At 43.7% G+C, this 13,305-nt stretch overlaps 1 protein-coding gene across 5 annotated transcripts in view; it reads right to left on the reverse strand.

Moving 5' to 3' along the window:
- Window positions 1–895: 895 nt before the first annotated feature.
- Window positions 896–13,305, reverse strand: part of NTN1 (netrin 1) — an 80,956-nt gene continuing 68,546 nt past the window's right edge. For all 5 annotated transcript variants that reach the window (XM_069953461.1, XM_069953464.1, XM_069953465.1 and 2 more), the window contains 2 exons: window positions 7,421–7,495; window positions 896–1,530 (listed from right to left, as the gene is read on the reverse strand). In XM_069953461.1, the coding sequence (XP_069809562.1) occupies window positions 1,202–1,530; window positions 7,421–7,495 (404 nt within the window). In that variant the 3' untranslated portion in view covers window positions 896–1,201. The remainder of the gene's footprint in view (window positions 1,531–7,420; window positions 7,496–13,305) is intronic.

Raw genomic sequence — 13,305 nt, forward strand, 5'->3', positions numbered from 1 at the left:
TTACGCGGGGAGACTGTTGTGCGCAATTATACAAAGCTAGACCTAACATTCTGTTAATGGTATCATATACCCGGGGGAAGTAATATCTATAATGGAACCCCTCTAAAAAGGAGCATATTAAAAACACAAGGAGTACACGTGTCCTGGACCGCTGGGTCTAAACACAAGCTACATCAACTCCATATATATTTTTCTTAAATCAGTATATATATAATAATCTCTGCTGACAAGTTTACTTTAATCCCCTCCCACCCCAGTCCTGACCGGCTAATACTGTCAATCCTGTATGCATTGCTATATACAGGGTGAGCGGGTAATGGGGGGGAGTTATTAAACATATACAAAAACACAACATAAAGATTTGTTTTCTTAAAAAAAAAACAACAAAAAAAACGTTATTTCATTGATATACATACTTAAAAATGTTAGGATTTGCATTTTGTTTTTACAAATTAATCTTTTTTTTTCCTAGGTTTTTTCGTACCTAGCAGTCAGCACCTATAGAAAAGTAAAAAAGAAATAAAACAAAAAAAATGAATAGGGGTGGGGATCAGGAAGGACAATACCATAGATCAGGAATAGCGCTGTGTTAACCCTTTTGTTGTTGCCTGGTTGCAGTGTGGCGATCAACAAAAATAATCCCCGCCCTGGGGGGTGTTTTTACAGGTTACTAAACTGCTAGGAGGGGTTGGTTGTCTATCCCCATTCCATCTCAATGGAAAAGAAGCCAGAGGGCTTTGACTTTGCAGAACGTGAGAAATGTTTTTACAATTAATGACTCACAACGCAGGAGATACTGAACAGGTGCAAATTTCACAGCTTGCATGGCCATAAATCTCTCGGCAACAACTCTTTCCCCCAAGCCCAGTCCCACCCCCACCCCCCTTCCCTCGTTCCTTCTCTCTGTCCTGTGATCTGGTGTCTGTGAATCAACTCTACATATTAGGTGCAAACGCATCAGGTCCATAAGTAAAAGTGACCCTCTCTCGTCCTCTCTGCCTTTTATCTACCAACGACCAGCTTTGAAAATCGAGTTTCCAGCCTCCTTCTGGGAAAATATTGAAAAAAAAAAATAATAAAAAAATTCTAAATCGATAAACCTATCTGCTCCAGACTCTACAGCAAGCAGCAATTACGATCCTCCCTCACTCTTCTACATAACTCTGGATTCTCCCTCGAGGGCCCTGGGTCTTCTGAGCCTCTAGGCTTTCTTGCACTTTCCTTTCTTTTCTCGCTGTTGGAATTTTCTCAGCCGTCTGGCCCATGTGTCCCTCCACTGTATGACCAAGCTGGTCTTGTCTGCCACCACCCCGTTTTGGTCGGGTAAGTCCTCGTCGTTGCCCAGGAGCAGGTACTTCTTCATAGGCTTGAGTTTTGGGCACTTGCAGGCGATGTCTTTGGAACGGATCCAAAGGTTCTGGTCTCCTCTGCGGATTCGATTGCTTCCTTGTTTATAGACTGAGATGACGTTGACTGTGAATTTCCACCAATCTCCTACTTTGTCCGCCTTTAAAATGTGGATCTGAACGGCTGAAAGACAAGAACACCGGTACGTCAGTCACTGAGCCCAGCTGGAATAGATTTGCAGCGCTGCAGTTATGTCAGGAATTACAGATTACAACATATTTGTTTTTGGAAGATACAGTTTAGGGACAGAGTCACATCCATCACCTCTTCATTTACCTCTCACTATACGCACAACTTTTTACTCCTCTACTAAGTGTAAGATTTTCTCCCTGCACTTTATCTACATTTCTGACAGCACCAGCAGCACCAGGACACCAGGCCAATAATGGAGGCTTCTGTATCCTCCATCCTCAGAGCCTCATCACTGCATATAAGCTAGGGTCACACAAAGTAAAATACGGCTGTAAAATGAGGAATAAAAAGCCTCAAGATAAAACACAGTCATGTATGAACATTGCCCGACTTTAAAGATCCATTTTTTTTTTTAACAAAGAGGCGGTATTATAGTAGTTATATTCTTGTATATAGGGGCAGTATTATAGTAGTATATTCCTGTATATAGGAGCAGTATTATAGTAGTTATATTCTTGTATATAGGGGCAGTATTATAGTAGTTATATTCTTGTATATAGGAGCAGTATTATAGTAGTTATATTCTTGTATATAGGAGCAGTATTATAGTAGTTATATTCCTGTATATAGGAAGCAGCACTATAGTAGTTATATTCTTGTATATAGGAGCAGTATTATAGTAGTTATATTCTTGTATATAGGAGAAGTATTATAGTAGTTATATTCTTGTATATAGGAGCAGTATTATAGTAGTTATATTCTTGTATATAGGAGCAGTATTATAGTAGTTATATTCTTGTATATAGGGGGCAGTATTATAGTAGTTATATTCTTGTATATAGAGAGCAGTGTTATAGTAGTTATATTCTTGTATATAGGAGCAGTATTATAGTAGTTATATTCTTGTATATAGAGAGTAGTATTATAGTAGTTATATTCCTGTATATAGGAGCAGTATTATAGTAGTTATATTCTTGTATATGGGAGCAGTATTATAGTAGTTATATTCTTGTATATAGGAGCAGTAGTATATGAAATGTTTTTACTGTATGCTTTTATATTGAAATATCAGCAGACTTTGCTTCCTACAGAAGAGTATTTCAGTCCTTACTGGCTTGGACAAATCCAGAGTTGTTTGTGGATTTATCAGCATATTTCCCATATTCACCATCTTTACACTGCTATACACTAATCTGTATAGAAATCCTACATATTGAGGACTGCAGGTAGTGAGGGGGATAGTGTTTGGGATGGTGACCACTTGCTTACACTAGTGCAGGCGAGGACGTGTGACAGTCGCCCTGCAGTACTCTCAACAGCCATATAATAGGGACATTTCATGCTCCATTAACACACATCCAGTGTACTGAGGGCCCTTGGATAAAGCCCTAAGGCTATGTGGAAATCATGGATATAGTCATTGGCTGTATCCATGTTTTCCAGACAACCTTAGAGCTTTATCCAAGTTCAGCAGCCCCCGCTAATCAAATACCAAACGTTCGGGTTCGGATGGACTCGAACCCGAACCCGGTTCGCTCATCTCTAACTATAATGGATCCAGATGAGGGATACGCTGCCTATCCTGAGCTCACAGGTATAGTACAGCCCCCATAGTTAGGGATGGTCCTGGTAGCCGGTGGCTGATCTGTCATCCACCGGCCCAACAGGATCTAGTTAACCAGGGCATCTGACCATCCCGTCTGCAGCCGGTCCGCACAGGAACACGAGAACCTTCCAGCTTCCCACTGGGGGGGGTAGGGGGGGGGAGACACCTTTGGAAAAATCAACATTCTCAATCCTAAAGTCTTCCAGAATTTCTTATTTCACCTTCCAGCTGTGAAAACATGAGTGCAGGCTGTGGATGTGTCACCGGCTGGGGAGGGGGCACATGCTCCTGAAACGCCTATGTACCAGCTCTGCCACACACAACATTTACTCACCAGGCTGCTCTATGCAGAAGCTGCTGTGGTTCTCTGTTTGTTGTGGAACTAAAGGTCCCAGCAAGTATTAAGCGTCCAACAAAGATACATTACCCATTTACCTAGGCCCCTTTGCATTGCAGCATAATCTACAACAGACAGCTCATACAATGGGCATGAAATCTCACTTGCATCTATTATACTGTCATAATATAGCATTCAATCTACACCCAAAACAAATGTGTGGGTACGCCAAGTGTGAATGCTGACCAAGAAAAACTGCAGGGATGGGGAACTTGCTGCCCTCCAGCTGTTGTAAAACTACAATTCCCATTATGCCTGGATAGGTAAAGCTTTGGCTGTTCAGGCATAATGGGAATTGTAGTTTTGGTACAGCTAAAGGGATGCGGGTTCCCTGCGGTTACACCCCAGCACCCCAGGCCTCTATGCACACAGTAACACCTTGCTTTGCCTGCATTGTTTCCCTGAGTAGAAGGTGGGTACGGAGATAGATATGAGGTGGATATAAGCTGTCAATCATCCGGTGTGTGTGTGGGGGGGGGGAAAGCAGGACTCTTCCTGTCTCTTGTAGGAGTCCTGTAAAAATTTATTAGACCAGAAAACTTTCTTTGTGATAATAGGAGAGTATTTAAAGGGGTACTGCAGTGGAAATATTTTTCTTTCAGATCAACTGGTTTCATGAAGTTATATAGATTTGTAATTTACTTCTATTTAAAACTGCAAGTCTGTCCAGAGCAGCAGCAAATCCCCATAGAAAACCTCTCCTGCTCTGGACAGTTCCTGACATGGACAGAGGTGGCAGCAGAGAGCACTGTGTCATACTGAAAAGAATTCCCCACTTCCTGCAGGACATACAGCACCTGGAAAGTACTGGAAGACTTGAGATTTTTAAATAGAAGTAATTTTCGAATCTATAACTTTCTGATACCTGTTAATTTGAAATACATTTTTTTAGCTAAAGTGCCCCTTAAAAAATGTTATCCAGGATTTTTTTAAAAAAAAAATCACAGCTTCTTTCTTGAAATACAGCGCCACCTACTATCCCCAGTGTGTTATATTACAGTGCCATTCACTTCAATGGAACAGAGCTACAAAACCCACACCCAAACTGAGGACCAGTCAGGTGCTGTCTCTGTAAGAAAGGGGACAAGTTTTCTAAGCCTGGACTTTCCCTTTACAGGGGTTTCCCAGTCTCAAACCGTTTCCTAGATCTCTGCTTTCTGCCAGTGAATGGAAACATTTGAATTTACATCCAGAGCTCCTGTCCTGATGGAGCGGCTCAGTGCTCTCTCTTCTCATGTGTCATCCAGGATGGTTAGTGAGCCTCCAGATAGAAGTGTTCTCATTTACTGACAGCAAGCAGAGGTGGCGAAGATGGCGAGGAGCTGGAACACAAAGCATAATATAAGTACAGCATGGGGGGACACCATACACACTGGGCTTTTTAACCCTTTCCTCCCAGTACCGGGCCAGGATTTACAGCAGATGAAATCTCATTTGGGCATAATGGTTTAGAATTCCTCTCTATAAGGATCTTATACTCTAAAGAGGCTGAGCTTTCCTTTCTCTTTTATCTCCATTGCTCTTGGATAGGACCCTTACCCGCGTCCCTCTGTGCCCGGCAGTGCCTCGGCCCCCTGCCACTTCCAGGCTGAGATACTGTTTGTAGTCGAGGCGTAGCTGCATGGCCTACCCTTCTAGAGTCTCCCCTCCACCCTTCCAGGCTCTCTGGGAAAGTTGGCAGCTCCCGCTTCCCCTCCATACAAAGCCGTGCCCTTCCAAGCCACAGAGATCAGACACCAGCGGATTAACCGTCCGTCCAGGAAAAGAAGCCCTCACGCTGAGGTGAAATAGCTGCGGTTTGTAAGTGAGCGGACGTATTAAATGGAGCTGCAGGCGTCCCTTAGATGCCCGTTTGACGATTGTTAAGCACCCCCTGCCGGGAGGCAGAATGCGACATGTCAGGTTTTTTACTCTCCTCTTTCTGCCGCCGCGCAGGACACAGGCGGTTTTTCTTGTCAGAACGCAGTGGCGGCGGGCCAAGGCCTTGTAGAGAAAAGCTTGTCTTCTCATCTGCGCCCGGGGAGGGAAAGTAAGGGCAGAGCCCACAGCGGGAGAAACTAAATAGTCGCCTCCGGTGCCCACTGCGCTTTCCAAACCCTTTGCGCCTAGCAGAGGGGGCAGCAACGCATTACAATTCCCCTTTGGCTGCACAGGCCGCAGCATCGTCTATCTGGAATCCCTCATTCCTTCAGCTCCGCAGAAAACATAAGGCTATAAATTGTCGCCACAGCAGATCTGGCTGCGTGGTGAGAATGTGGGCGGAGACGCGCAGACATGTAAAGTAGGACATTCAATCAATGGCTGGGGCTTTTTTTTTTGTTTTGCCCCAATAATGCTCCATTATCCCATTGGGCACTGATTACTATGCAAATCCTACCAACGCTTTGTTTTTGGAAACCTACTTAAACTTCTATGTCCCTCTCTTTATAAGCCATACATCTCATTTGTAAAGAGCCCAATGCTGAGTGCATGGATCCTGCCAGAACCAATGAAATGTCACAAGCAGCGAACAGGCGCCCAACACCTCGTATCAGATGTGATATACAGGAAAACTCCCCGCATTGCATTGTACCCACAAGTCTAGTGGGCCACCAAGAACTGGAGATGATAAGCAAATGGGGAACTCTAGGCAAGAGTACAATAAAGTGATGAAATCTACCAAATACATTTAGCAGACCGCTTAGAGGGCGTCTGGTGTAAAAATCCCTCCACTGCCTCTTAAAGGGGAAGTATCAGCAGGTTAGACGAATCTAATCTGCTGATAGCCCCCTACTGTGCACAGGGAGCGGAGGAGGAAAGTATGTCTCTTACCTTCCTCCTCAGTGCCGTTCCTGTGCTGTTAGCTGTGTAATCCTCAGTCTGGAGCACCGTTAGTAGCACTACCCCGCACCCAGAGCACCAGCACCCGGATCGGCACTCTGGGGCGGGGGCAGTGCACCTAACGGGCCCAGGAGTGAATTGCAACCAGCACTAGAACAATGCAGAGGAGGAAGGTAAGAGACATACCTTCCTCCTCTGCGCCCCAAACATAGTAGAGGGCTATCAGCACTTTAGACTAGATTTGTCTAACCTGCTGATAGTTCCTCTTTAAGAAATTCAGTTAATAGTGTTGGGTCCTGTGTTCGGAGTGTCTCTAGACCTGGAGGACCTATCATCCCCTGAATTACACAGACAGTCCAGTAATGTAAATGGAGCCTGTGTAATGCTTCATTTCACCTGTGGTGGCGCTGCAGGGAAAGTGAACACACAAACTAAGTACATGCAGAAAAATTTCAATTTCCATCAAAATCTGCAATAAAAACTGTAAAAAAAAGTTTTCTTCCTATTTCTAAGCAGATTAAAGAACAGCTAATCATGTAAAAGAAAGAAGGATAACTTTACTCATACCCTGCTCATCCACCAGTCTCTGGCCAGAGCAATCATGTGTCATCCCGTGTGACTGGTGCCGCCAGTGAATCAACGTAACAGATTGGTGGAGGCCAATAAGCTAGAGACTGGTGGGGGACCGGGGGAGCCTTATCACTGTAACACCAAAGGGGAGTAAGTAATATGGACGCCCCGCTCGACCACAGGTCTAATGCCCCAAACTAAAGGTATCATAGATGCCTATATAACACTTGTAGTTTGGGTCTTTACACCCATGGTCATGTTCATATTATTCATGTGACATCCCTATGGGGAAACAAACCAATTCTGTTTCTATACATAGGTAAAATGAGATTTCTGATGCTTCTGATACTTGCTGACTACATATATAGAGCAGGAGAATATATCGCTCCTTATAGAGAGAAGACAATTCTCCCGCAGCTCTATGAGGTTCTCTAGGATCCTAATGCTGAGTTTCCATCAGCGAGCGCTGACATTAGGCGGACACTCACCGTAATCCTTCTTACAGTACTTCTTCATGTTAATCTTCAGCTTCCCTTTTGATGCTTTGCAGTAGGTCTCACAATCTACGGAGAGAGAAAAATCCCAATCAATGCGGAGCGTCACATGTGTATAGGTCATCCCATAGCAGATCTTATAATCTCGCAGTAACCTTTCCTGCAGTTGCCATTATGCTTAACCCTGTGAGTCCTGGCGACTACAACTCGGGTGCCGTCAGATTGGCTGTAATGGTGAACTCGTTCCTGTGTTATATAGCCAATATTCTTACAAATTCTTTATCGGGTTGAGGTTCTTCAAACCTTGGTATTTTTGGCAGGATACTAAGGCTATTCCCGTGTCCCATACCAAGTGTGTGTGAATGGCATCCTGCCTGTCGCCTAGCATCCGATGCCTCTCAATGAGCTTGTGTGCCTGATAATGGATGACTGCTCCCACCGGGGCCAACGCCTCTCATTAACCCTGCGGCTCAGAAACAAGTGAAGTTCAGCTCAGTGCACATTATCTGCCTATTATTCTGCTTGAGCAAGATTGATTGGAGGACAAATCACCACAAATAAACCATGTAATTAGATTAGGCCTCATTATTGTTTTCAGACCCCACCACCACCACATCTTCTCCGAGCTGGGAGGTTCTCATTTGACTGGAGGAGAGGAAGAAAAAAAATGACCATTCTTTAATAACTGGTGTTAGGCATGTAATGTACAGTAGTGACCAGCAACCTGTGACTCTCCAGCTGCTGCAAAACTACAACTCCCAGCATGCATGTGCAGCCATACTGGGAGTTATAGTATCACAATAGTTGGAAAGCTGCAGGTTATAAGTTGAAATTGTTGCCAGATCTATAGCTTACTGTACAAAAAATAGTCAAAATAGCCTTCTAAAGGTTCTGAGATGCATGATGAAAAACAATAGAGGAGCTACAATGTTTTTGCAAGCACTCCCTCAATAAAGCACTCCCTCAATAAAGGACGTATCTATCTTAACAAAAATTTCACAAAAAAAAAAAGTAGAAAATAAAAAAAAAAAAATACAAAAAATTGCATTACCGGGTGAAAAATAGAGGCTTCTGTCTCGGAGATACTTGTGTGCAATGGCCTATAGAGGCCATCCTGCAGCAGTCAGTGATGTGCAGATGACTAGAGTTCTAGGCATGCTGGGAGTCGGCGATCACTGACTTACATACTTGTAATAAGGTCACATTATGATCAGATATATAGTTTATATGTTATGGCAGGGATGGGGAACCTTCGGTCTTGCAGCTGTTTCAAAACTACATGTCCCATAATGCCCGGACATCAAGAGCTTTAGCTTTGGCTGCCCGGGCCTGATGGGAATTGTAGTTTTGCAACAGCTAGAGAGACGAAGGTTCCCCATCCCTGTGTTAAAGGAATTCCTGGTTCTGTCTGGTACAAAAAGTAAGATTCTAAATGACCACATGGGGGTCCTCACTAGAGAAAGATGGAGTATGTATGATGTTTTTTTATGTGCTTCCTAAATAAAGAACACCGGTATCTTATAGGAACAAAAAATGTCATTCAAAAACACATCAAGATGGCATTTTAAGACTTCAAAAAGACTGTCATATAGCAAAAACAATAAAAAAAAAAAAAGTTTTGTTAGTACAACTAAATGTGGTGGTGTGGGAGCTATCGGAAGGTAAGAATAAGCAGAAGAGGGCTCCGAGAACTACAATGAAAAGTATAGATATTTTTTGCTATTTCCCAGCCTTTCCTTTAACTGGTTTTCTAGTATATTCTGGTATCTCGGAGCTATGTATACACAGTGTCTCATATTGCGATAAACTTGCATTCTGGCGATCAAGGAACCGGTGGGAGATGGAAGCAATTAAAGGAACGCCGTCTTTAAGGCAAGGCCAAGAAGATAGAAAAAGAAAAACACTTTTGGCCGGTGTGTTTCCAATACAGAGGTGGTGGGGGGACGTGTTACATTTCAACGTAGCGGCTATTTATAAACCCTATAATTCAGCCTGCGGACGTGTGGGATGAAAGCCGGAGATTTATGGGCTGAAATAACGGTAAGTGTTGTCAGTGGAGTTAAATAAATGGATGGATTATTGTCTTCTGGTTTTGTATTGTATAACTATTGCGAGAAAAAATATTTCTAGAACAGATCCTGAAGTTTGTTCATCGATCTAAATGTATTGTGGAAGTTTTGTTATTGGTTTTATTTCTGTATTAGGCCCAAGAGAGTGAGGAGTCTTCATTTTCTGTTAGAAAGAACTTAAGAATTCCAAAATCTCATCCAATAACACGGTCCAGTGGTTTTAATTATCCAATAATGGTTTATTCCTTCAAGTCAATACCTGGACGTCAGATAACACTTTGGAGATGTAGCAGCTCCTGTATCCAATACCCTTTATCAGTGTTGGGTTCTTGTGTTTAATATCCTGTGGATTCTATGGGAAAATGCTCTTGGTACAGGATAATCAGAGACACAAAAAGAAAAATCTTATAGTCAAGTAGTCGCCCGGAGGTGGACAATGAAGAAGCAGAACGTGAAGTATTGACGACTCTAAACTTTGATATTAAGAAAAAATATTTAGAGGAGCCACAACCAAAGCATTACTGACTAGAGATGAGCGCAACTCAAGCATTCGTCCAAACCCGGAACTCTCAGCATTTGATTACCGGTGGCTGCAGAAGCTGGATCCAGCCCCTAAGGCTGCCTAGAAAACATGGATACGGCCATAGACTGTATCCATATTTTCCAGGACTCCCTTGGGCTGCATCAAACTTCTGCAGCCACCGGTAATCAAATGCTGAGAGTTCCAAGTCGTGAAGAACACAAGCAGGCTTGACCAAATCTCTGACCAAATCAATGATAGAATTATTAAAAATGAAGATCTGAAGTTCTTATCTTAGGGAGAAACATGAGCCGTATGAACTGATACAAACGAGAACTTCAGGAAAGACATGAACTGCATGATCAATAATAACCGATATTTAAGAATATTCGTAAATCCAGTTGTTTCCAGTTGTTGGTAAAACCATAGTCGTCATCTTTATCGTCCATCCGGCATAAAGACAAATAGTTGTATTTCAGGATACTGGGCCAATAGAAAAACGAATTGCCATCTCTGCTGATTCTGATTGATACATGTCCTCGACAATGGCTGGAAGGAGGATATAATGAGAGATTCCAACATTCAGATAAAACCATCCATTGTTCTTTTTAGAGAAGACCCTGAACAAAGCTTCTTATAGAATGACAGTGCTGCGTCTTCCACCTCCGGTGGTCTCTTTCACCTCAAGCCTAACCCCCGTGGGACCTCTGGACCCGTTGTATTGTCAGCAATGGCCCATTGTTCATTTGTGCCATTCAGGGTTAGGGAGAACCATTGAATTCTTTGACTCTCTTTGTATAGGAATGCGTATGGGCACAGTGGATGTATAGAATTAGTACCATTTAGTTGTACAATTTAGATGCTGGGTCCATGGTGTCACAAGTCAGTGCTTTGCTTTCTGTACAATGAAGCACCTTGAAGATCATTAGAGGTGGGCACGTACATGGTGCAGAAGATTTAGTTATCCGATGACGATATGTCGTAAATTAGGTCGTAAAATGTAAACTAGGCACAAGGAACTAGTGACCCCCTACAGAAGTGGTATACAGTCATGTAATACCATCAGTGGTGGACTCATCTCATCCAGACAATGAAAAGAAGGATTGACATCCAGTGCTAGATGTCCAGATCTTTGGTTCTTCTGCACCTCTTCCCGTTGATGTAAACATGTATCCCAGCTGGACACATTTTTCATAGGTCGAATAGGTATGGTCCACATACGGTTAGAAAGAGTTGAATCGGAATTCACAATCATGATCCGTATGTCACACAAGTGGCATAGCCGCTGATGGCACTGCTGACAAAGAGGCCTAGAGTGACAGAGCCGCGAGCAAGTGAGAGCACACAGGACTTTATTCTGAACGCATTCTCAGGCACTTACACAGAGCTCCGGCCCTGCACCGAGCAAGTAATTGAATGTAATGAAATGCAAGCGGAGAGAGAATTACTAATACTCAATGGAATCCTAGAACCTCTGCCAAGAAAACAGCTCTTCGCGAACCCAACACTGCGCTCTATAGTGGATGAGGAGGCAGCCCGCGGCACGGATGGGACATTATCTGCCTCCATCAAAAACCGAGGAGCCCATGACGGTCTGGGGAAGAGGCAAGGCAAACAGTCATGTACTTGCTATACAAAGGATAGCCTGGAGAAGTAACCAGGCTGAGGCTTAACGTTATGGACTTGGTGGATGTAGACTAGCTGAGCCTGCTTGATAGCTCTAGTGAGGGACGCATGAGCAGCAGAGCGGATCCCTGATTCATGGGGTGAAACGGTGATGACAACTGTGGGCGCCTAATCTACATAAAGATTAAGACTTACCCCGTCCTGTAGGGCAGTGAGGGGAGTGGGCGCCTTCTAGCCAGATGTCTAAAGAGCTTCTCCACCTGTACCCTTGACCCGGCTGTGGGCACGGTACCAGCCCAGCTACTTCATCAAGTCTCACAGTATAGTAGCTGAGGAAACACTGGCCCCCAGATTTACTAAAACTGCCAGTGCGTACGGCAGACGGATCTGAAGACTGTCTAGTCTATACTTTTTTTAAACCACATTGCCTTCGTTTTAGACCCAGAGATAAAAGGTATAAAGCTAATAAAACTAATAAATGCATTCTGATGCATTTACATTAGCCTGGGCCACTGTCCGCCACAGTCTCTATGATGGTGCTCTCATACCTAGCAGCCAGTCTCAAGATTTTCCCAAAACAGCACCACAATTGTCAACAGGCCGTATGTAGTATTGCACCTCAATTCTTCCCACTTGGATCTGCTATAGAGCTCATGGTTGCAGTTTCTGGAAGAAAGCAGCCATGTTTTTCTAATCATATGCACCCCCATACACGTGTAAATATAAATATATATAAATTATATATATATATATATATATATATATATATATATATAATTACAGTAGACGCAGCCCTCACTGCTCATCCTGTGGCGGTATTGACAGGCGATCTCTTGCTGACAGTGTCATGGATTAATGGCGGTACGTTTAGATAGTCAGGCACATTCCCCGATCAAACAAACGCCTGAGGCCACATCAACCTCCGCGCTGAGCTCCGGATTGTCTTATTAATCCTCTGAGATGTTTCACGGATTAACAAGAAGACTTTTCTACAGGAGAGGTGTCGCTGCCATGTTACTACATGGGATGGATACAACACCTCCCTCTGCTGTCTATTTATTGGCCTTACTAAACTTACCTCTATGATGGTACTCTCTGAGCTGCTGTATCTAATCCTACTGTGTGATACTATCCATGGAGCTAGTGTAGCCTATGTAGTAATTTATGATACCTGGTGTATCTAAGCCTGTTTTTTGCCTTATGTACTGTCTAAAATATCATGTGTGATACTATCTGTTGATGTGGCGTAGCTGGCTGTGCCAATTGTGTTGGGCTGTCTACTGAAGCGGTGTATCTAAGCTGGTCATGTGTGATACAGTCTGGGAGAACCACCCAGCACTACATTGGAACCAGGACCTGTGGGTCGAATAAGCTGCGTACACAAGATTGAACTGGTGCCACGAGACAGCACCGGGGGCCACACAGCAGTTCTGGTGGTACGTCAGGTATTAGGAGGGGAAGTACATGAATTTTTCCCCCGTGGTGTCATGATGACACAGAACTGATCCATTGTTTATTGACGTTCCATCTCCTCGGTCCTCAGCTGCAGGCTGTCACACAGCCGTCTCTACAGACATGATCTTAATGTCTCTTCTCATTGTCAGCTAATCCACAAGTTTTCTCCTCCATGTCAGGAGGCTGCGGTGCATGAGGGGCTGCTCAAC

Source organism: Dendropsophus ebraccatus, chromosome 14, assembly GCF_027789765.1.
Source record: "Dendropsophus ebraccatus isolate aDenEbr1 chromosome 14, aDenEbr1.pat, whole genome shotgun sequence".
NCBI lineage: Eukaryota > Metazoa > Chordata > Amphibia > Anura > Hylidae > Dendropsophus > Dendropsophus ebraccatus.